Source organism: Alligator mississippiensis, chromosome 3 (assembly GCF_030867095.1).
Source record: "Alligator mississippiensis isolate rAllMis1 chromosome 3, rAllMis1, whole genome shotgun sequence".
NCBI lineage: Eukaryota > Metazoa > Chordata > Crocodylia > Alligatoridae > Alligator > Alligator mississippiensis.
Window position 1 is genome coordinate 108,080,516 of NC_081826.1, and position 22,821 is coordinate 108,103,336.

Genomic DNA, 22,821 nt, shown 5'->3' on the forward strand with positions numbered 1-22,821 from the left:
TTATTGAGAGTGTCCAGTCAGGTCGTGAGATTTGCTAGTGGCACAGGAATGTTGTGGCTAATGTCCAAAGACAAGATGCCGTAGCACCGGCACACAATGCAGTTACTCACTGTTACACACGGCTCATTCATGAGAGTGGGGGTAGGGAAAATTCGTCACACAACCCTGATCTCCTTCAGTCTAAGAGTTTCCACCTTGCACCCTTGCTTTCGAAAAGCATGCAGAACAAGTCTGGCGTCCTTGGGGCGGCTGCACAAGGTTTCCACTCCTAGCTTCAGAAAGACCTCATAGTTCTTTACAGAACTTAATTCACATGGGGAAACACATTCACTGACAACAGCAACACAGTGTCAAACTCTTTTCTACTCACAGTTCCTACTTACATAGTGGGTCTGACAATTCTGGCAGCAAAAGGGTCGGATAGGGTAAGCCTCAAGCAGCAAACAGGAAGACACACAGGCAGTCTCTCACCGAAAAGCCCCAATAGAGATTTCAAAAGGTCTCTTACCTTAGTTTGGCACCGGGGTGTCAGTGAGGAGACGGTTTGTATCTCAACCAATCACTCTGGGCGTCTCTATCCGAGTCATGGCACCAAATTGTGGAAGAAATCAAACTTCATGTTGTGGTTGTATCAGAATTGGCAGAGCCATCTTAGTTTATTTAAAGCTATACAAGTGATCACAAGGAGGGTTCTCAAAGGAACTCTGACCTCTACAAGTTTACAAGCGTATTTATACTTTAGCGAGAAAAGATGCAGGGTTCAGACAAAGCAACCTTGAGAGAAACAGAAAGTTGTTGATCATTCGTTTGTCATATGTAAGCAGTTTACTTATTCAGGAAAAAAACACTGTGTTTTGGGAACAGTTATCAGCTTCTGGTTCGGGGGAAAGGAAGAGGTTAACATCTGCACACACAGCTTAATATATCAAGACAAAACAAGGCATGAAGGTTTTTTCTTATCTTAGAACATTTTGAAACACATAGCATCAGCATCTTTTTCTCTTCTCTTTCTCTCTCTTTGTCTCGCCTCTTAGTCAAGTAAGAGGCCTGGTTAAACTTATTTCCACTAAGAACACGTTTCTCTTATCCAAACTGAAAGGGACATGCTTTATAATAATCTCATTCCACTAAGTTTCATCAAGGTAATTGGTAGTATTCTAGTCATCTACCATAGTAGCAAAGTACAGTCAGATTCAGTTGGTTAATGTTTCTAACACAGCTGCACACTGTTCACATTCTCACTGAAGAAATGTATAGAATATTATACCGTTTAAACTGAGATAAAACTGGTGTTTTATATTTTAAGGTACAATATTATCAGAATCTTTAATATGAATCACTTTTTCTTTATTTTTATTTTTTTAGTTCCAGATTTAAAACCCAGCAAGAAAAACTGTAAAAGAAAGAACTAGTTTCATTTAAGCAAACATTTAACACTAACAAACGGCTATAGATATACATCTACAGAAGGTCTTTTACAATTTAAGGGCTAAATTGTAGCTTGTTCTGTCCTTCCACTAACTGCACTGCACATGCCCCACACATGGTATTAGCAAAAAATCTTGTGGACCCAAAGAGAAATATTACACACTAGCCTAATTAGCTCCGCAGTAAAGTCTCAGTGTCTACACATGTGGCTGTATTAGACCACAGGAAACTAATTAACTTTGCCATAGGTTAGTACTTGTAAACACAAGTACAGTCCTACAGCAGCTTTCTTTCATGCTCTGCAACACATGTGGAAACTCTGACAGGGCTGGCTGGGACACAAGGGTGCTTCAGTGAGGGGCTGCCTCCCAGCTAGCCCCGCAATGGAGCACCCTTGTGCCCCAGCCAGCCCCTCTGCAGCTCGTTGAACTGGGTTGAAGCAGCCCCAGGCTGGCAGGCTGACCCCCACAAGGCCTCCTGCCAGCCAGGGCTCCTCCAACCCAGCTCAACATGCTTCAGTCCAAGCACACGTGTAAACACAGTGTCCAGGAGCAATAAACTCCAGCGAGATATGTACTGGAGTTTATTGTGTTCCATTCGTTTCACAGGTAGATGTGCCCACTGTGGAGCATTTTGCTCCAAAGACATGGTGTTTTCTTATGTATTCTGCATGTTTCTGCTTTGTGCTCCCTTATGCAAATAAAGTAACAAATTTGTTCTTAATTCTCATAGTATCATCTAAAATCAAATTTATTCTTAAAATTTTGTTTCTACCAGTGGGTTTATATGGATGATTGAATCTAGAGTAATATTTCATTCCAACTCCTCTTTTGGGCTTGAGGAATTTGTTAAGGGTTATAAAATAAAAATAATTCCATATACAAATTTCTCATTGCAAAAACCATTCATGTAAACAGTAGTCCATAATATGTTTTCATACATATTTCAGTGTTTGTTTATATGCTATTTTATTTGTAGTTCAATGAAAAATTAATTGATACGCATTTTTTCTTTTTATATAACGAATAAAAAATCTGACACGCAAAACAAACTATGCACTCTCTCCTTCCCTACTACATAAAGACATTTTTAAATAAAGGCTTTGGACATATATTTTATAAAAATAATGTACATTTCTTTTATTTATGAAGGGAGAGATTTCCTGTCTCATAAGGGAAAACAAAATGCTGTTGGTAAGTACAATATTTTGTTAAAATATTAAGTATGCTTGCATTTAAGCAAAAATACATTATTTCTAGAGGTGCTATGATTTTATTTTGAAATATGAGAATAGCTTCAATCACATAATCCCTATGTTGTATGTCTCTGTGGCCCCCTCTACTCATTATAGCTATAGTGCAATTAACTGATTAACTGGGACATAACCAGTTAATTAACTGATTGACTAATTACCTTAAGACCAGCTACACATGCAAAGTACTTATCACACAATAGAAAACTCCAACCAGCTGTAAAGTCAGATCTCAAAAACATGTACTAACTCTATAACTGGTTGCTATTGAGCTTTCATTTGCAGGTGTAGTAGGGTCTTCCCTGGGCTGAGAATCCCAACCTCAGGGGTGCACTATGTCCAGCATGAAACCCCTGGGCCCTGGGGACTGAGACAGCTACAATCCCTAGAGTTCAGGAGTGTGTGAAACCCCTGGGCCCCGAGGCAGCCACAATCCCCAGGGTGTGGGGGTTTCATGCACCCCCAAGCACCGTGGCTACCACAGCTGGGAGCCCCCTCAGCTTGCCCAGCTTGCTTCCTGCCAGTGCAGGGTGAGCCCATGATCAGGCTCCCTCTGCACTGGCAGTAAGGAATGACGGGATCTAATGTGTGATCCCACAATCACGCCTCCTGCCATGCATATGTGGCAGGGCAGAAAGTGCAATTGGGTGGATCGTGTATTAGATACCATTGTGCCTTTATCTGCACATGTAGGGGGGGAGTTTTCATATCAAGAGGGAAACAGAGGGGAGCCTTTTTACTGTTCACCTTTACCTGTATCCCTACTTTGGAACCCATTCATTTAAATTTACAGTACTCAAAACATCAGGCCATATGGGGCTCTTAATTAACCTGTTATGAAGATATATATAGGAATAAAATATTTTATAGCAAAACCTCCCATATATTTCAAAACTTCACTAAAGACTACATTTGCAAATGCTGCCACCTAAATTTGCAAGTGGGAATTATGTTCAGAAGTGGAAGTTGCTTGTACAAGTAGACGTTTGTATCCAAGCACCAACATGTACACAAAACCAAGTTACTGACAGTATTTGTGTGTGTGTACATAATTTTATGGATGCAGTTTAGTCATTGATATTAGAAAATAGAGACCAAAGTTTGTTTTAATTTTTAAGAATTGAAATGCAATTAGTTGTTTTTTCAGTGTTAAGGAATTCTTACCTTGTAGATTTTCAAACCACTCCAATGAGCAGAATCACAAGCGGTTCCTTTAATATAAGCACATTGGCTTTGCATTTGAGAAAATTACTTTTTATACAGTTTACTTTACTTTTAATACAGTTATGGACCTCAGTGTAACAGAAACCCAAGTTTGCATCAGTTTGGAGGCTTTTACAATTCGACTACCACCACCTGAGGTACAGAACTTTTATCAATCATTTCATTCATCCTGCAAGCTTCTTTATGGTCTTATTTTATCTACAATGCTTTATTTAAGAATAACCAACAGGGAAAATGTGTTTATTCCCTGTTGCTTTTGGACATTATTCAAACTAGTTTCTTATCATAGGAAAGTAGGGCTGGAAGGGACCTCAGGAGGTCATTTAGTCTTCTAGGGCTCCCTGCTTAAGTTAGGAGCACCCCTGACTAGACCATCCCAGCAAAGTGTCTGTCTAACATGCTGTTCAAAGTTTCCAAGGATAGAGATTCCACAACTTCTAGGTAGTCTGTTCCAATGTCTGACCATCTTCATAGTCAGAAAGTTCCTCCTAATCTCCAAACTAAATTTCCCATGCTGAAGCTTGAGGCCGTTGCTCCTAGTCTTGTCCCAAATGGTCACGTTATTCTCATCTTCTACTAAATAAATATACCATGTATTAGTATGATGGAAGTGCTACAGTCATGCCAATCAGATCTTTCTGGGAGGAAGATTCCCTTCGAGCTATTGTTTAAAGAAGCCTTCAGAAAAAAATAGTCTGACCATGATTATCAGGCACAGGTATTTTTACACGACTATTTCCCAGGAGATAATCTCTCCTTCACTTTCATCCATTAACAGCATGAAGTAACATCTTATCCTCAGTTATTAAGAACAACCAAAGAGGTCCTGTTTTCCCCAAAATGGGAGCAGTGTGGGCTGTGCTCTGAATATGGTTAACAACAATCTTGCTTCAGAATAAAAAAAATAGTATTGGTTCTGACAAAGATATCACCTTTGCTGAATGCATCTTGGCATACTTAATCATCTGGTGCACTGATTAGTAGACTGCAATTGAAACTTCTGTCTTCTCAAATAGTCTTGGTTCTCAGAAGAAAGGGGTTCCACTTTTTTTTCTTGTTGAGCAACATACAATTTGACCTTGAAAATGACAGAAGCAATAATGATGGAAATTGTCTGGGTATGGTTTCATCATTAACTATGGATGCAGTACAAAAGTGTGGGAAAATATTTCAGTGCTTGGGACAGAGTTAGGGAGACAGGGAATTATGCTGACCACTGGGGAGCCCAGGCAGTGAGCTTAGACTGTTGCAGCTGAGAAATGGGCTCACAGCATGCTGGTGTAGCATCCTGGCTAGCACAGACTTCATGGGACCACTCCTGGTACCCCATTTGTTGCCCCTCTCTGCCTGAATATACCTCTGGTGCAGGGCTGCCTCTCATGGCAAAGTCTTACTTGGGGGAGAGGGAGGTTGCATTCCACTCATCTTGTTCTCTCCCCTATCCCATAGATACACTACAAAGCATGGGAATGTGCCTGCCTGGCTCCTATGGCTGTGCTGCCCCTGCCGTGGAAAAGATATCTGAGGAGTCTTGGTGCCCCCTCCAAGTCACTGACCAGGGCTAGTGTCCTGCTTATCCCACCCTACTTACACTACTAGCTCAGTACAATCCTAGCATGGGACGTTTTTTTTTCCTTACAGACTGAAGATACCATGCTCATAGCAAGGGCTTCCTTGTTCCTGGATGGCTACAAGCCATGACAGGCAGTGCAGTGACTCTCAATGACTCTCCTTATTTAAAAAAGTGTTTAACTTTAGCTTGACCTTTAGCAAGACTTTTGGGTGTTGATTTTCCTGAGGAGCAAAGCCGCATAGTTGCTGGGTACTTTTGCTTGGCTTTTACGCTTATCTGTTTCAGTCTCTAGGTAGCCTAAGGCTAGAACATGTTATTTTCTGAGTTGCATTTAAAAGAACTGATGAAATAATGGGGGATTGCTCTTTATCTGGGGAACTTTATACAGAGTCCCATATCTTTACATATTAATTTCTATAAGACTTGCCCCTCAACTTTTAACATTTAGAATTCCTGGAAGTGTAAGTATTAAGTGAGCAGTAAATGAATAACAATATATTCATATTTATACGCATTTAAGTTTGCCCTTTGCATAAATTTAGCAGAATTTTTAAAAATAATTAATTATTTTCTTTTTAAAGCTGGAAGACTTTGATATTTCAACACATGTCATAAAGATATTCGACAATAATGAAAATTCAGTCATTCAGAGACATTCCATTTTAAGTAATTGGTGCTATGTCTTACCAAGGTAAGATTTTATTTAAATTTTAACAGAATCAAACAGCTACCTGCATTGTTTGCAACAAAAACTGTGAAGTTAGGATTAGTGACTAGAACCTGGGAAATGGCTTTAAACAAAAGTGAAACTGACCAATCTATTTCCCTTACTTAGATTTTTAAAAATACAGAATATAAATGAAGTATATAAACAATGATTCAGTTAGTGTTAAAAGTAATATTGTATGTATGTATTCAATATATAGAGAGTGAATGGTAAATTGGATTTTTTTAGCCTTTTAACTTTAGTAATGCATGGTTATGATGTAGAAAAAATGTTTTCTCCTCTGTTTTACCAGAATGTACTACTTAAAAGAAAAATATTTCCACTTCTTTTTTCAAGCTATTCTTGTTTTCACATGTCCCTTTCATTATATCACTGTAAAAAAAAAGGGGGGGGGGGTGCAATTTAATTTTTTGTTTTATTTATTCTGCACACACCATAATTGTGCTGCAAATAATAATACAAAACTGTAGGTCACACTTTTACCCAGCTTTTGTTTTATATTCTAAGAAAAAAAAATGGTCTATATTAAAACTGATATTGTTGTTTCATAAGTGAACTTCTGTCATCATGACATTCTGAGCACAAATGTCGTAGTTCCATAGTTTGTACAGGCAGTGGATTAAACAGGTTCTAACCAAAAAAAAAAGTTGTATACAAGCTGAATAAAATTGCTTCCCCTATCAGACTCCAATCCTGCAGACAAGCATGTTCATAGGTCTTTGCAGGATCAGAACTAGTGTCAGGTTGATTTGATCTCTATAATTCCCATTAAGTTATAAATAAAATCAGTGAGTGCATCTCTACATTCATTAATGTACCTTAGATACTGTGCATGTAGTTTAGTATTCAGTTAATAAAGTACTAAGTAAATGCGCAATAACTAGAGTTATTACTAGATATAATGTGCAATAACTGGAGTTTCTGCACAGTAATTCCAGTGCACGGTTATTTTGTGATGCTTACTGTATATTAGTCTAACACTGCACAGTAGACTATGAACACTGTTTTAACCGCCACACTACGATGCAGTGTTATTAGGATAATACGCAGTAAGCGCCTTGTGTAGACTCACCCACTATATAGTTTCCATACCAAACCAAGTGACATTTCTGCACTTTGCTTTTAAAACATTCTAAGTGTTATTAAATATGTTGTAAGTCATATTAGTGATATATGGCACTTTTTTTATCCTCATGCATACAGCTTGAAAATGGGTCAGATCATTAGTATCAGCCACATAAGTCCACCAGAGTCTCCTTTTCATTCATATAAAGACTTCCAGATGCACTGGAAGAGTCTGGTAAGAAAAAACACAAGGGATTTTCTTAATCTTGTTTCACTTTTGAGACATGTGTCACGGCAGGGTCCTCACGGAGGGCCGTGATCTCCTTGAGGTCCCTCGCTCCGTGTACAGGCCGGCCCAAGGCACCCTCTAATTCTCACCCGCCATGTCTTGCTGGAAATATATTAGGGAGGCTGCCTATGACTCCCTGGGCACGGCTACTCGGGACCTCTGTCCCCGCGGTTCTTCCGGACCCCCTGGGGGTCTCCCGATACGGTGGGTGTTCCTCGGACACCCTAGCCTTATGGGCTATGCGTGGCTCCTACCAGCCCCTAATACCACGCCCCAAGCCTCGCAGATGTAATGGACGTTGTTTGGTCTATACGCCCGCTTCCCGGGCCTCTTCTCTCATGCCCAGCCTCTTGCTGGGACTCTCGTCTAGCCCCCTCTGGGCCTCCCCTGCCGGTGTGGTTCCGCTCCGGGACTCTCTAGCAGGCCTCCGGTCCTATGGGCCAACCGCATGGATACCCTCCCTGACTCTGGCTCCCCGCGCTGCTACTCCCCGTCTTCTCAGGGGCAACCGCAGCGCCCTGCCTTGGTCTGAGGGGTATTGCCGCACTAGCCTGCGGCCGGGCTCGCTATGCCCGTGCGCCCACACTGGGCTACTCAACAAAGCACAATGGCGTTCCCCCCTCTCTGGGGCTCACCGCGCCCACACTGGGCTACTCAGTAATACATAATGGCGTTCCCCCCTCTCCGGGGCTCGCCACACCCACACTGGGCTACTCAATACTGTACAAGGGCGTTCCCCCCTCTCTGGGGCTCGCCGTGCCCACACTGGGCTACTCAGTAATACCGCCCCTTTCCTGGGGCCGGGGGCTATGCTCCTCCACACGCAATCCGGGGTCTAGGTCCCCGTCCACAACCTACGGGTTGCGCCCGCTACCCACTGGCCGCACTCCTCGCCGCCAGCTGCTCGCGCAGTGGCGTGCAAGCTGCGCCTTCGGGGTCTATGTTCCCCCACACGCAATCCGGGGTCTAGGTCCCCGTCTGCAACCTACGGGTTGCGCCCGCGACCCACTGGCCGTGCTCCTCGCCGCCAGTTGCTCATACACTGGCGTGCGAGCTGCGCCTTCCCTGGCGCTATGAACAATAATGCGCCCTCCTGGCGCTAGGGCACCCCACACTCTCTGGGGTCCCTGTGATTGAGGCCTCCTCCAACCCCTACAGCCTCACCCAAGCCTCCGGGTGTAATAACACAAACACAAAGCAAAACCACAAGCCCCTAGGCTGTAACATAACCACAAGCCGCATGGCCATAACTCATTATCATAGCTCGAGCCTCCAGGGCTATCATGAGCTGTACTTGCAACTCAGGCTCCTTTCCATATCTCAGCTGAGGGAGCTCCTGCCTCTCCAGCTGCTGGCAGAGAACTGCCAGCCTGGCTTCGGCCCTGGGCTTTATAAGGGCCAGGCCCTGCCCCCTACAGGCAGCTGGCTCCCCTTAGTTGCTCCGGCAACCCGCAGCTGTGCTCACTTGGTTCTGCCAGGGCTCTCTCCCTGGCAGTTTCTCCTCTCTCTAGGAGCAGGCACTAAGGTGCCCTGCGACAACATGTTTTTATATTTGCCAAACTGTTTATACAATATGCCATTTTATATGCATTTTCTTTTTAGTATGGGTATAGTCTTCCAGAGGATCATGGAGAAACAAAAACATATTGCAACGTTTACTTCAAATTGATAGGAGAACAGCTCTTTACATATCCTTTTAATACCATTTTCTTATGTTACATTTCCTTTTCCTTTATCATGCTGGAGAAGATACAAACTTTAATCTATATTAAGCATCAAATGTTTTGCTGGTGTAATTTCATTGAAGTCAGTGGAATTATGTCAATAGAGGATCTAGTCCAAAATATTTACTCTGAGCCCTGTTTTATTCTGAACCTGGTTTTATTAATGAGTGATATCAGATCTGACCTAATCTGCATTGCTGGAGATCTTTCTTGAGTAGCATTGATACATAAATAAGAGTTCTTACTGGGTCACGAAAACTGAAATAGATTTTCTTTTACATTGTACAAGCACTGGATTAAATCAGTTTTAACAAAACAGAGTTGTACGCAGTCTTTAAAAAATTACTTCTCTCAGGTATCGATCCTGCAAACATTTAAACATGTTCATATGTTTAAAGATAAGCACATTCATAAGTATTTGCAAGATCAGAAATGGAGTCCGATTTCTCTCCATAATATCCATGAAGTTATAAACCTACATGTTCCTCAGTCTTCAATAATATTCCATGAAAACAAGATAGACAACATCATAATTAATCTGAAAAAGAAATCACAAAAATTCCCTTTAAAAAAATTAATCATTTCAGACCTATGAAAAAAATAAATAGCATTGACTGAATTCTTTTCTTTCCAGGCCACTCTTTAAAGAGGGCACTCTCATCTAAGATAAGATCTCATTTTTTATTTGCCTTGCAATCTTTGCAATCTGATAAAAAGAATCCTCCATACTCTGTATATCATTTTTTTAAATCCCCCAATCAATCATTCAGATACTGCAAAATATATACTATAAATCATGGATCAGCAACCCCCAGCACACATGCCAGAGCAAGGCATGCAAGGTCATTTTGCTCAGCATACCACAGCCAGCCTGGGCTGTGAACACCTGCTGCCAGCCACTGAGTCTGGGACTGCTTGCAGTAGGTGGCTAGGAGGCTGCAAGCCCTGTTGCAACCAACCCGAGCTCCACAGCTGGCAACAGTTGCCCAGCACCTGGGCCAGCAGCAACCAGGAGGCTGCAAACAGCTGCACTGGGCTCTGGAGCCCCAGCACTGGCTCAGTGGCAGCAGCGGCTGCACACACACCTCCAGGCAGACAGTGGGAGAGGGTTCTGGGGCAGTGCAACCCCGACCCCTCCCCCACCATCTACCCAAAGATATGCATGCAGCCACCACCACCACGGAGCTGGTGCCAGAGCTCTAGAGCCCAGTGCAGCTGTTTGCAGCCTGCCGGCCACCTGCTAAGACTGCCCAGTACCCAGGCTGGCTGTGGCAGGTAGTCAGGAGGCTGCAAACACCTGCACTGAGCTCCAGAGCATTTGGCTGGATTCTATGGTGGCAGCAGCTGCACATGTGCCTCTAGGCCGGCCCATCGCCCGCCATTCACCTGGAAGTATGCGTGCGTGCAGCTGCCACCAGCAGTAAGGATCAGGCCCCTGTGGTCTGTCCCTGGCATGCCAAGTCAAGGCATGGGTTAGGGTTGGGGTGTTTTTGGCACTGGCCAAAAGTATTTATAGCAGGGATCAGCAATGTTTAATTCAGATATTTTATTTTGTCTGAAGTGGTTACCAGCAGAGGGTAGTCAGGACAATAAGGAAACCCTTGAGAAACATGTTGGCCTAATTGATGATGCTTAAGGAAGTGTGAATAATAAAAAAAAAATTTAAAGGAAGATACATATTTGGATTAGGGCTGTGTGAAGCTTCAGGTGCTGATTTGCTTCAGAGGAGATTCGGCCCTATTTGGTGGCCAAATCTCCAAATCCAAATCGAATCAGGAGACCAATGAAAAGATCCGAATTGATTCGAAGCTCTCTGAATCGATTTGGACAAGATTCAGAGAGCTTCGAAGATTCGGACAGCCTGGGCTCGCTGCTGCAGGGAACTAAACCAGGACTCCATCCTGATAAGTAGGGGGCGGGGGAGTGGGAGCTTGAGGAGGGATGGAGCGGACCATGGGGGGACCCCTGCCAGGCCCCATCCCCTGCCTGCTCCCTCAGCCTCCCTCAGTACCCCCCCGACCCCCGTCTGCTCTCCCAGACCGTCCCATGGCTGCCCTGCCCGGCCCCAGCTCCTGGCTCTTTAAAAAAAGCTCCTAGTCACCAGCTGCTGTCAGGCAGGTGGTGGTCTCCAAAGCCCCCCACTGCCCCGTGCTACATGGGGACTCTGCCACTAGCCCTCCAAGCCCCGCCCACTCTTCCAGCCTCCCCATGGCTGCCCCACCCGCCCCAGCTCCGAGCTCTTGAAGGGAAACAAAAACAAAAAGCCTGCACTCACCAGCAGCTGTAGCAGCCTCAGGGCCCACATGTAGCATGGGGCAGTGGGAGGCAGCAGGGATCGCCCCCCCACTTGGCAGCAGCCGGTGAGTGTCAAGTTTTTTTTTTAAATGTCTTAGAGAGGTGGGAGCTGGGGCAGGCGGGGCAGCCATAGTGGTGGTGGGGAAGCTGGGAGAGTGGGCAGAGGTTGGGGTTCAGCAGCCGGTGAGTGCTGGGATTTTTTTTTTTCAAAGAGCTGGGAGAGCGGGCAGGGATGGGGCCGATTTGGAGATTTTGGCTGATTCAGTGGAAGCCAAATCTCCAAATCAGATTTAGCCAAATTGATTTGGCACAGTGATTCGAATCACCGAATTGAATCACTGTCCCCCGAATCAGCTGAATCCGAATCCGAAGCAAATACTAGTCACTTCGCACAGGCCTAATTTGGATATCCTCTAGAGAGAGAATTAAAAAAAATAAATAAATAACCAAAAATTGAACACAGCCTGAAAGAGAATATAAATATTGAAGCTTTTACCTAGTTATAGCAAAAAAAAAAAAAAAAAAGCCAGTTTCATTGCTTGTATTTATACCAAGTATGTCATCTTTATTTTTCAAGAATTCTTGTTGATTTCAGGGGGGGCTGCCCAAGGGATAAAGTATTACTCAGAGGGAGTGAAGGTGAATATTGTCTAAGTAGAGTAAAAATTTCAAATCTTTAAAATATTTTTTTTAAATAGCAAAAATAGGCATGTTTATTTGTTTTGCTATTGAAGACTTCTTAATGAGTAAATAGGGTCATCCTTTAAATAACAGGATTAATAATTTCATTATACAAAATACAAAAGGTCTTGTTATGTTGTCCTTAACACTTATTCAGGTACCCTATAAATTGCATCAGAAGCCAACCAGTACAGTATTTTCCTAGAGTACATTTAGAAGGTATATTAAATACCTTTCTTTCTGACCTGAAGTCTAATCTTCCTCACCTATGTGGATTTCCAGTACAGATGACAAGTAAAGCACTATATGCTACACAGGAACTTGCTAAGCCTCTAATGCATGTAAGAAATTTGCATCTTAATATGCATGGGACCCTGGAGAGGGAGGGCTTTTGGGTGCTTCTGGGGCTTCAGGGCATCTTGTGGGAAGGGGTTTCTCCCCAATGGGGGTTTGAGCTCTCCCTGCAGTGATGCAGGGGGTGGGGTATTACCTGGTTCTTACAGCACTTATGGGACCCTGGGGTGTTTCTTGGGGTCATTGGACTTGAGGCGGTCTCATGGGAGGGGTTCCTCCCTCTGAGGGTTTGAGCTCTCCCTGCTTCTCTGAGCTGCTGGGGGCTGCCTCTGGCTATGCAAGGCACACAAGGGAGAGAAGAGGCAATGTAGAGGAGCTGAGCTGTAAGCCTTGGCACCAGCCTGAGCAAGCCTCGGTTCTGTCATCTGGAGCAACAGCGGCAGCAGCAACATCACTGGCAATGCGTAGGCAGTGCATGCAGGTGCATTTGCACCCCCTGAGATTAGCAGTGCACCCCCTGTGCAATGTGCGGCTGATAGTGCCGGCTGTGCGTGCGAGTGGTCACCACTCACCACCCCCACCCCCCACCCCGCCGCTGCCACTGCCACTGCCGGTAGCATCTGCAGAGGGTTGCAGACCGCTGGTCAGCACTCACCACCCCCACCCCCATGCCTCCAATACCACAGCCACCTGCAGGAGCTCCCCACTCAGCCTGCTGCTGACACCACCATGGCTGCCTGTGGGAGCTCCCTGCTGCCATACCACTGACACTGCCACCACCTGCAGGTGGTCGCCATGCCCCCCCAGCCTCCAGGGGCACGTGGCATTTATGAGCGACATGGAGCACACCACTGTGCTAGCAGACCAGGTGGCATGCCTCTCCTATTTGTCACCCATGCTGCCCAGAGTCTGTGGGAACTGTAGGGGGTCTTATGGGGGGAGGTGTGCAGGGGGTCTGAAAGTGATTAAGGCGGGAGGGTTTCAGGGACCCAACCGAAGGCTTCCCTTGCCGGCTGTAGTACATGGGTGGGAATCGGCCTTCCAGTATCCCCTTCTGTACCCTCTTTCCTCAGAAAGGAAAAGAATGATCATGATTCCTTCCTCATGAAGGAAGAAGAATGATTTGAACCATGCTGATACTGGGCTGACTGTAGAGCTAGCTACACCTGGTGGTAGCAATTAGTACTTACCACTTAGAAAGCCCTGGTTAAATACACATGCCATAAAGGGAAATGAGGTGTTCTGACACCACTACCCCATTTCACCTTGCATTTAAAACACATGCAACAGCTTTAATTAAGGTGACTCCTGCCATTTTAAAAGTACTCTAAAGTCACCCATATATATTAAGTGACAGCTTCAGTCCCCTTTAAATGGTGAAAATCATTACATATATATTAAATAGCCTGTTGTTCATGGTAAGACATGTACCTTCTCATGGAGTTTTTCAGAACATTGTGAAAACATAAAAATGTATGTCCTACAATGAACAACTGTTAATACTTTAGCTTCATATAGTACAGTTTGAGCTTGATACATATGTTTTCTGCCACAAATATATAACTAAATAGGAAAGTAAATTGATGTGCTATGGAGCCAAGTTAATAATTCTTTGGGAACCCGAGTTTTCTATTTTCAGAAACATATCTCAGCATCATAATGTTACAGCAATATTTTTATTTAATTTCTTTCTTTTTAAAAAGAAAAATCAGAGAAAAATAAATGGCTTGGGATTTTAAGCCTTTAAATAGTTCCAATCAAGTTTTAAAGGTCACACTTTAGAGTTGATGGGACTTGGGCAAGGCAAAATTCATAGCTAGTTTAGATAAATGGGTTGTAGAAAATTTGAGTTTTACACATTGAGAATTCTACTGGATGTGGCAGGGGAGAAACAAATTTAAATATGAAAGCTGAAATTATGTAGAATTCAACAAAGATTTGAGAGATTCTAAAAATTTTATATTCTGAACATGGCTTCCATACGTGTCTTCTGTTTGTTTATTTTTTACTGAGGAAAGTTAGGCTGGTTTCCTGGTCCTGCAGTTTCTACAGCTATCTAGGCTGTAATGTATAATGATGTCTGTAGAAGTCACCACAGACAAGGAGGACAATCTGCCAACTTCTTATAAGTCTAAATTTTGAAAGCACTAAACTAAGATAATACAAGGGCAGATCCTAACAAGCCTCTAATGTGCCTCCTCTTATGCATCCCAGTGCCTAAAATGTAAGCAACTTGCTCCAGGAGGATAATTCAGATTTACAAATTAGATGGTTAAACTTCCTATAAGGTGAATGGGGAGACCTAGGTACTTTCTGAAAGCAATCCAGATTGCTTGGTCACCTAGCAAGGAAGTGTTTATGGGTAGCCAGTAGGAAACAGGCAAAGGGAACGTCTGAATTTCCACTTCTCCTTGGAGTTTAGATATCTGACTTTGGGCTACATGGAAAGCGCTTCTTTTTTCTTGGGTTCCAGATCACTCAAAGGGAAGATAGCTACATGAAGCATTAAACCAGGGGCAGGCAATTATTTTGGGCAGAGGGCTGCTTACTGAGTTTTGGCAAGCCATCGAGGGCCACATGACAGGCAACCAGGGGCAGATAAATATTAATTTTCTAAATTTTGGGGGGTCCCATGGGGCAGATAGAATGGCCTGGCAGGCCGCATCTGGCCCCCGGGCCACATTTTGCCCACCTCTGCATTAAACCCTAACTCAGTGGACTGTGAGGTGGTATCATCCATCCTATGGATCTCTCCACAGGCAGTGTGCAGCAGTGACTGTATTAATTGCTGTGGTTTCCAGAGCTGCAGCAAATAACACTGCTACCACTCTGCCTCCAGCAACTTTCCAGTCTTGTAGGGATCCTAACAGGCCAGATGAAAGTCCCATGTACCAGTGCATGAGGCAAGCAGATGGCTACATCTGACACATGGGACTGTACCCACATACAGTCCCTGTACACAGATCCAATGTTGGATTTGGCCAGGGGGCTGGAAGGTTAAGCACCACTGTATTAACTGACAGTAGTACTGAGTTCAATATAAAAGCACAGCACCACCTGTTCACTTTTACCTAGGAAGTCAGAAAGTAGAGTTCTAGATACAGTTTACTATGAGGAGATCTTCTACTTCTGATAAAGAGTTCCCCAAGCACCATGCTGTGGGGTAGGCTGGGTAAGAGTCCCACATTTAGGTTTTCATCTACCCTTCTCTTGAAGCAGACCCTGGGAAGTCACAAAAGCAAGATTCATGAGGCCACAAGGAAAGCAAGCAAGAGGAAGTATGACTCCTACTTCAGTGGTAGTGGCATTTCTCTGGAAGCAGAGGGGAGTGCTGGATTCTGACTCCTTTATGCCAGGATTATTTCTGTTTTGTTCCTGGAAAATGTATAAAACTGTTCAGAGGCAGAAACTAGGTATGTGATTCTGTGGTGCAGCGAAGAATGCCATGCATAAAGAGGGGAGTTCTGGGTTCTGGTCCCTACTGCCAGGCCTGACTATGTATTTTTCATTTATGGGGTGTGTGAAGTAATCCTATATATATATTGTAGTGAGCTTTGTGATTTGCTTGTAAGGCATTCTTTCTCTGGTAAACATGTGTTGCAGGGAGCAAAACCCAAGCTTGCAAATCTGACTGGCAAAAGCATTTGCAAGGCCTCTCTGACTCAGGCCCCTTCAAGAAGAGAGACTCTGCATCTGAGTTCTTCATCATGCAGTACAGAAATCAACCACAGGATGGAGCTTTTGCTCAATCACCCAAAAACTTGTATCTTCTCAAATCTCAGTCAATGTACAGAGGAGCCTATTGCTGAGGCCATGACGAAAACAATCCATAGAAGGCAACCACAACAGACTCCTGGACCATCAGAGCTGCCAGTTCGCTTGGCTGAGTCTTTAAAACTGTCAAAAAATTCAGCCGTGGAGTCTCAAAGGAAAGGTGCCACCAGACTTATACCAATTTTTAAAGGAAAGTTGCTGCAAATGAATATAAATGCCACAAAAGCCGTTGATGGAAATAAAAAGCAGACTGTTTTACAACGTTCCCCAAAGGTTGTAAGGGATGCAAAAGCCTCTAAAATACCTGTAGACAAACCCAGTGTACCTCAGGTATATAAACCTGTCCAAAATATGTCAATCAATCTTACTAATAGCAATGTTCCTCAGAGAGTGGCTGCAAATGCCAAAGTAAAGCATGGTGGATCTTTGTGTGACCATAAAACAGAACCTGGAAGGCAGCTGATGAATTCTCTTCTTTCTAGTGGCTCAGCATCAGATAGCAATTCAAGTGAAGTTGAACTCAGAAAGCAAAACTGTTTGTTATCTGGTAGTGTCAAATTGGGACTTCAAACAGGAAGTGCCAATCTAGGATTGAACATACCTGTAGGCCTTGACCCCTGTACAAAAAGAGGAAGAAAGTTTGCAAACCAGAAGACCACACAAATTCTTGGTGAAAGGCCTGGGTCAAAGAAAACACATCTGCAGTTCTGCAAGTCAGACAAAGAAATTACAAATTCCAGGATATTGCAGCATCAAACAAAATGCCAAACTAAAGGAGTAGAGTCAAATAGTCACAGATTGGATTTAAATAGTACAATGTATGCTGTCAAAAGGGAAGAGCATCAAGAATCATTGCAACCATCAAAGAAATATAATGCTAAGACAACCAGTCATCACTCACAATTAAACTGTGAGCAGGTACAGTAAATAATACTTACTAGTACTTCCCAATTGTATATACACTGAGGTTATTTGAGTTTTATTTTCTTTAAAGCTGTACTGGGTAGATTGTGTATTTCTCACATATGCCATAAAGATCTAATTCATCTATAAGGATCAGTTTGGTAGACTGTAAGATTTTATAGCTTGACATTTGTCTTCTCCACAGGTCTTCATTCGTTTCTATTGTCTTTTAAAATGTCAAAGCCTGTAGAAATGTGGGACTCTGGCTTATTAGTACCGTCCCATGCACGGGTTAGCTGCTAGTGTCGGGAGGGGCAGCAATAAAATAAGATTCCAACAGATAGTGGTATGTTCTTTGGACAGCAAGTGATAGATTTAACTGCATAATTCATGGTGGTGTTAATGGCCAATAAAAGTTACACATTAGGATGGATTATAATGGTGAGATCCAGCAAAAAAACCCATTAATCAGAAGTTGAGCTGTTCTAACAATTGCAGTAGTTGTATATTTTACTTAATGAAGGAACAAATCTTCTATTTTAAGATGTTTACAGAGACAGACTCCAAAGGAGAGATTCGCTTTAAGAAAGTTTCAAAGAAAGGATGTGGCAAAAGACAACAGGTGAAAAGTTTAATAACATCCACAGGGATTTGAACTAAGCAATATGAAGGAAAGCATGTACTTTCTGAATTCAGCATACTATCTAATTTTACAAAACAGGAAATGTAAAATCCAACTCCTGACCTTTTGAGGAAGTTACATTTTTTTAATTGCATTTCTGCATGGTTCAGAAATTTATTTTTGCCAACTAACATTTTGAAACACTCGTTCAGAAATTCAATACTAGTATCTACACATATTAACTAAAAAGGTTAACAGTTCTCTTTAATTTATGTATATGTTGCTTTTTCTCATTCCACACTTAAACAAAAAAGAAGTGTAGAAAAATACATTCATAGGAATATAAACTTAATTGTGATTCATTAAACTTCCTGGTAATGATAGTATATCATATTTACTCAAACCCAAGGCAACATTTTTTCCCTATTTAACATGTCTTGTGGGGGAAGAGGAGGTGGGAGGAGAAAGGCACCTGCTGTGATTCTGACTTCGGCCCTCCCTGGACTTGGGGTTGCAGTCAGAGCCACTGTCCCCACCTCCCCTCCATGAAAGGATCACAAACAAATTAAGAATGGATTCTCCTTTAAAGGAGAAAAACCATGGGAATCTGTGGCTTTTCCCTTGCTGGCTGGCAGAGGTGCAGCCTGCAAGGGGCTGGTTGGGATCCCTCATACCCCACACGTACCCACTTGGGGGGCTGGGGCCTGGGCACAGGGGGCAACAGGTTGGGAGTGAGAGGCACTGGGTTGGGACTGGCCATCTAAGTTTACAAATGGGTCGTGGTACAAAGAAAGGTTGAAAACCACTGATTAGGATTTAGAAATACATAGAGTAATTCAAATTGTTCCTTTCAGCTTTTGTTTTTAACAGTAAGTTTCATCTGCCATCTCATTGCCCATTAATCTTGTTATGAGATCCCTCTTAAATTTCCTTTTGTCATTTATACTTTTCATCGTTCAAAATAATTTGCATCATTAGCATGTTGTCACCTTGATACCTTTTCCTTTTTCCAAACTATTAATATATTAAATAACTGGGATCCTATTATTTATCATTGTTTGTATTTATTCTGGGACCAGCATTCTGTTTTAGGAAGAGAGTCATTGCCCTGCTCTTCACACCCTGCCTCTCCCCCTTCTCCCTCCCCTCCAAATGCACTGTCAAGTTAAATGCGCATATTTTGAAAATTAGGCTCCATTTAGGGATCTCTGCTAGGGCATCCAAATATTGAGGGTTCCAAACATGACCAATTGTTTTTGGAAATCTTAGCTACTAGCTTGTCCAACAGTTAAAAATTCATCTTCCTTTTTACCATTGTATTATATTATTCCTACACTTTGAATATTGTTTACACAGATCCATCAAAAGTAATTTGTCATATATTTAAAGTGTTTTAACTTTTCATTTTTTACCAGACAATAAAAATTGCTATAATTAAAGGTATAGTTTATTCTTCCTTGGTGCAGTGGGGATGGACTATATCAGTGGACCAACCTTTTTGGCAGGTATGCCACCCATTAAGACCCATGCCCTCATAGAATCATAGGAAATGAGGGTTGGGAAGGACCTGAGGAGGTCATCAAGCCTAATTCCCTACTCAGAGTAGGACCATCTCTCAATTACATCATTCCAGCCAGAGCTGTGTCAAGCCGGGCCTTAAAAAACCTCCAAGGATGGATATTCTATCACCTCTCTAGGTAACCTGTTCCAGTGTTTCACCACCCTCCTAGTGAGAAAATTCTTCCTAATATCTAACCTAAACTTCCCTTGTTGCAACTTGAGACTATTGCTCCTTGTTCTGTCATCTGCCACCACTGAGAACAGTCTAGCCCCATCTTTTTTGGAACCTCCCTTCAGGTAGTTGAAAGCTGCTATCAAATCCCCGCTCAGTCCTCTCTTCTGTAGACTAGAGGAACTTCCTTCCTTCCCCTGATCTGCTGTTCTGCTTCCTACTCCCTGCCCCTCCCCTATCCCCTGTGTGCTACAAACACAGTGACACGCATGCCACAGATTGGCCACCCCTGAACTAGGCCTCGAGGTCCCTTGTAGCCATATTTTCTGTTTCTCTAGCATTGCCTTCTTAGCTGTTGATGAAGCATGATTCAACACAAATCTTGTTTTCCTGCTTTAATTTGTTAGCAGGAAGAAGGAGGTTGTACAAAATCAAAGAAATCTAAGATAAGGAAGGCTGCTATCTAAGCTGTGGATGTAGAAGAATGCAGAAAGAAAATATAAGGTATTTCTATTACAAATCAGAAAGATTTCCTTAATAATAATACTACTGTACAACTAATTGCTCCCATCCTTAAGGTTCAGGACTACTTTATAAAGGAGTCTTCTCACTAGACAAAGAAGTGTCTTCTGAGATAAAATACTAACACAATAACAAGCTTGTTTTTGGTTTATTGGTACACTTGCAAATAAAAGCTGCCTTTCCATTTTCCTTCCTTTCCTAGCATGGCCTTTCCTGCAGGTAAGCAACCTATTAAACTAGAGAAGAATCCTGACCTTGCAAGTACTTAGACTTTTTGTTTTAAACACAGGTATGACTGGACAATTTTTTATTTCCATTCTTTTTCCTTCAAACCAAGAACACCTAGATTCTCTGAGGGCAGTCTTAATCTAAGCTATAGTTTACTTCACCTGAATAGAGTCCTATGTAAGTTTTAGTATGGTGACTGGACATCTGAGTTGTGGCCATATCCAGACATGCATGGATGTTACGTTCCCTGGGGACAACTAGCAGCAGCATACCTTGTGCTGCTGCTAGTTGGCACAGGCATTTCCCCAAGACATGTGCCCTCTGGTGCGTGGCAAGTTACCCCAGGTGGGGTAGGGGAGGCTGGGGCCAGCACTGGGCTGGCTCCAGGAACCTTACCTGGGGTCCTGAGGACCTCCCAGGGTTGCAGCAGTGACAATCCTGCTGTTTGAAGCCTGGCTGGCAACGGAGTGCAGCTTCGGCCAGCCAGGCTCTGGCTTTGGGTGGCACACGCTGCCACCATGTACACTATGCTTTTTTTTCCCTGTGGGTTTTTTAGCCTCCTGAATATCCAGGGGTCAAAAAAGTGCTCTGCACTGTTCTCTTGCAGCATAGAGAACTGAACATGAGGTACATGGTGCCGCAGACATGTTTGAGGTGCCACATACTGCATGGCACTATTCATCTAGACACAGCCTATGAGTTCAAAAGAAAATACCAAGTGATTTAAAGAATAGAATTGTATGAATCATATCTGAAGGAAGTGTGCATCCTGCATCATGCACAACAAATGGAAGAGTAAAGGATATTAATAATGAGAAAAGTGTTTAAAGAATGTTTGCTTAAAGAAAAATGCTTAAATAACATGTCAATCTAGCTTCTGGCTTCAACATAAATGATGATGGGTTGGCATGCATTCCCTCTCTTTCAAGCAGTTTATTTCATATCCCTCTGTGTTTCTTAAGATTGTTCATCTCAGGAAATGAATCCATCTCGTTCTATTTTGTTCTGCTAGAAACATGCCTAGTCCCTTAATCATTGATCCATGTAGTGCCATCACACCTAGGCCCTGACCAAATCCAGTGCCTGTATCAAACATTTGATTATCTGTCCTTGAGATGCAATGCAATAATTCCACTTCAGTTTCAAAAACAAGGCAGTTTAGGCATGGCCATACCTCACAAGAAGTCTCTACTACAACATGCAGCATCTGTGTTTGTGGCTATGTGCGACTGTGAGGACCTGGCACCAAAGACATTAATTCCGAGATGCAGTAGCGCAATAAAGGGGGTGGGGAAACTGGAGCACCAGCCTCAGCTACGGACCCTGCTTGGGGGCAGGGTGGCACAAAAAGAGCAGTAGCTGTGCTTCCAATGACAACACCAGTGCAGCCAGGGAACTGGCCCCATGTATGGCTACCACCCACGGTGCTCAAAATCCCATTTTCACTTTTGCTAAGATGTGAGCCTTAGCATTATCAAAATGTTTATACTTAATCTAATTTCAATGTTACATGACAATAGTGCCCAGATGCTGCAAGCAGGATCAAGAGTGCATTTCACAATATATCATCTGTTCCAACACATGATAGAAGGAAAACTATCCTGAAGATTTCAAAATATAAGGCTTCTAAAGGTTTAGCTGGTGCTGGAGATGGCCTAAAGTCTAGTACTGTACTAAACTGAAAATGGCAGGCCTGGTTGAAGTTAGTTTACCCGAGCAGGTTTAACCCAATTCAACAAATGTCTGCACATATTTACAGGGCAACCCTTGGGCTGAGAAAGCCCGGACATTCACTCCAGCCCTGGCGCTATGTTATTCTTATTCACCACCCCCCCCACCCTAAAGGCTGACTGGTCTATTTTTAGCCCCCTCGAGCCCCTACACACTAATATAAACAACCCCCCGGTGGACTCACCAGCCCCTGTCAATTCCTCCCACCACGCTGCATTTCTTACATTGGGTTTCCCACACAGCTCTTGGCACCAGCAAAAGCTTATACATGATGTTCCAATCTATCCTAATGCAGCTTAAAGTTGCATGACTATAGACGCAGTGAAGAGAACATTAGTATGCACCCCGAGACTCTGGCCCCAAGGGGCCTTGCTCTGGTACAATGTAGTTCTCTTGCTTGCTAGCTTTTCTTTTATATCTTACTCTCCTCCTGTTGTGCTGGTGGAACACTCAAATGCAGTGTTTGCAAATGCTTATTTGCTTTTCAATACATTCTCTCCTTAAAGTTTTATTCCTGAACCTTTATCAGTTACTGTGAGGCAGCATATATCTTTTAAATGAATTCATAATCATTATGTGTAGGAGGGATTTGACTTATGACTGTATAAACTCACAAGTGATTATAGCAAAGGGTCGGTTTTTACAATGAATAGGAGCTAAGATCCGCAACCTCCAGTAACTGGTACTGGAAATAAAAAGTCCCAGTATTCTTAATTGTTCTGGCATGAATCAGGAGTATTTCCATTGAAGTCAAGAA

At 43.0% G+C, this 22,821-nt stretch overlaps 1 protein-coding gene across 1 annotated transcript in view; it reads left to right on the plus strand.

Annotated features, from left to right (window-relative positions):
* Positions 1-22,821, plus strand: part of C3H18orf63 (chromosome 3 C18orf63 homolog) — a 40,630-nt gene that overhangs the window by 12,816 nt on the left and 4,993 nt on the right. Inside the window, exons 5-13 of the mRNA XM_059724279.1 lie at positions 2,580-2,621; positions 3,965-4,041; positions 6,059-6,168; positions 7,408-7,504; positions 9,161-9,254; positions 12,424-12,599; positions 16,156-17,244; positions 17,774-17,851; positions 19,991-20,087. Coding sequence (XP_059580262.1) covers positions 2,580-2,621; positions 3,965-4,041; positions 6,059-6,168; positions 7,408-7,504; positions 9,161-9,254; positions 12,424-12,599; positions 16,156-17,244; positions 17,774-17,851; positions 19,991-20,050 — 1,823 coding nt within the window. The 3' untranslated portion in view covers positions 20,051-20,087. The remainder of the gene's footprint in view (positions 1-2,579; positions 2,622-3,964; positions 4,042-6,058; positions 6,169-7,407; positions 7,505-9,160; positions 9,255-12,423; positions 12,600-16,155; positions 17,245-17,773; positions 17,852-19,990; positions 20,088-22,821) is intronic.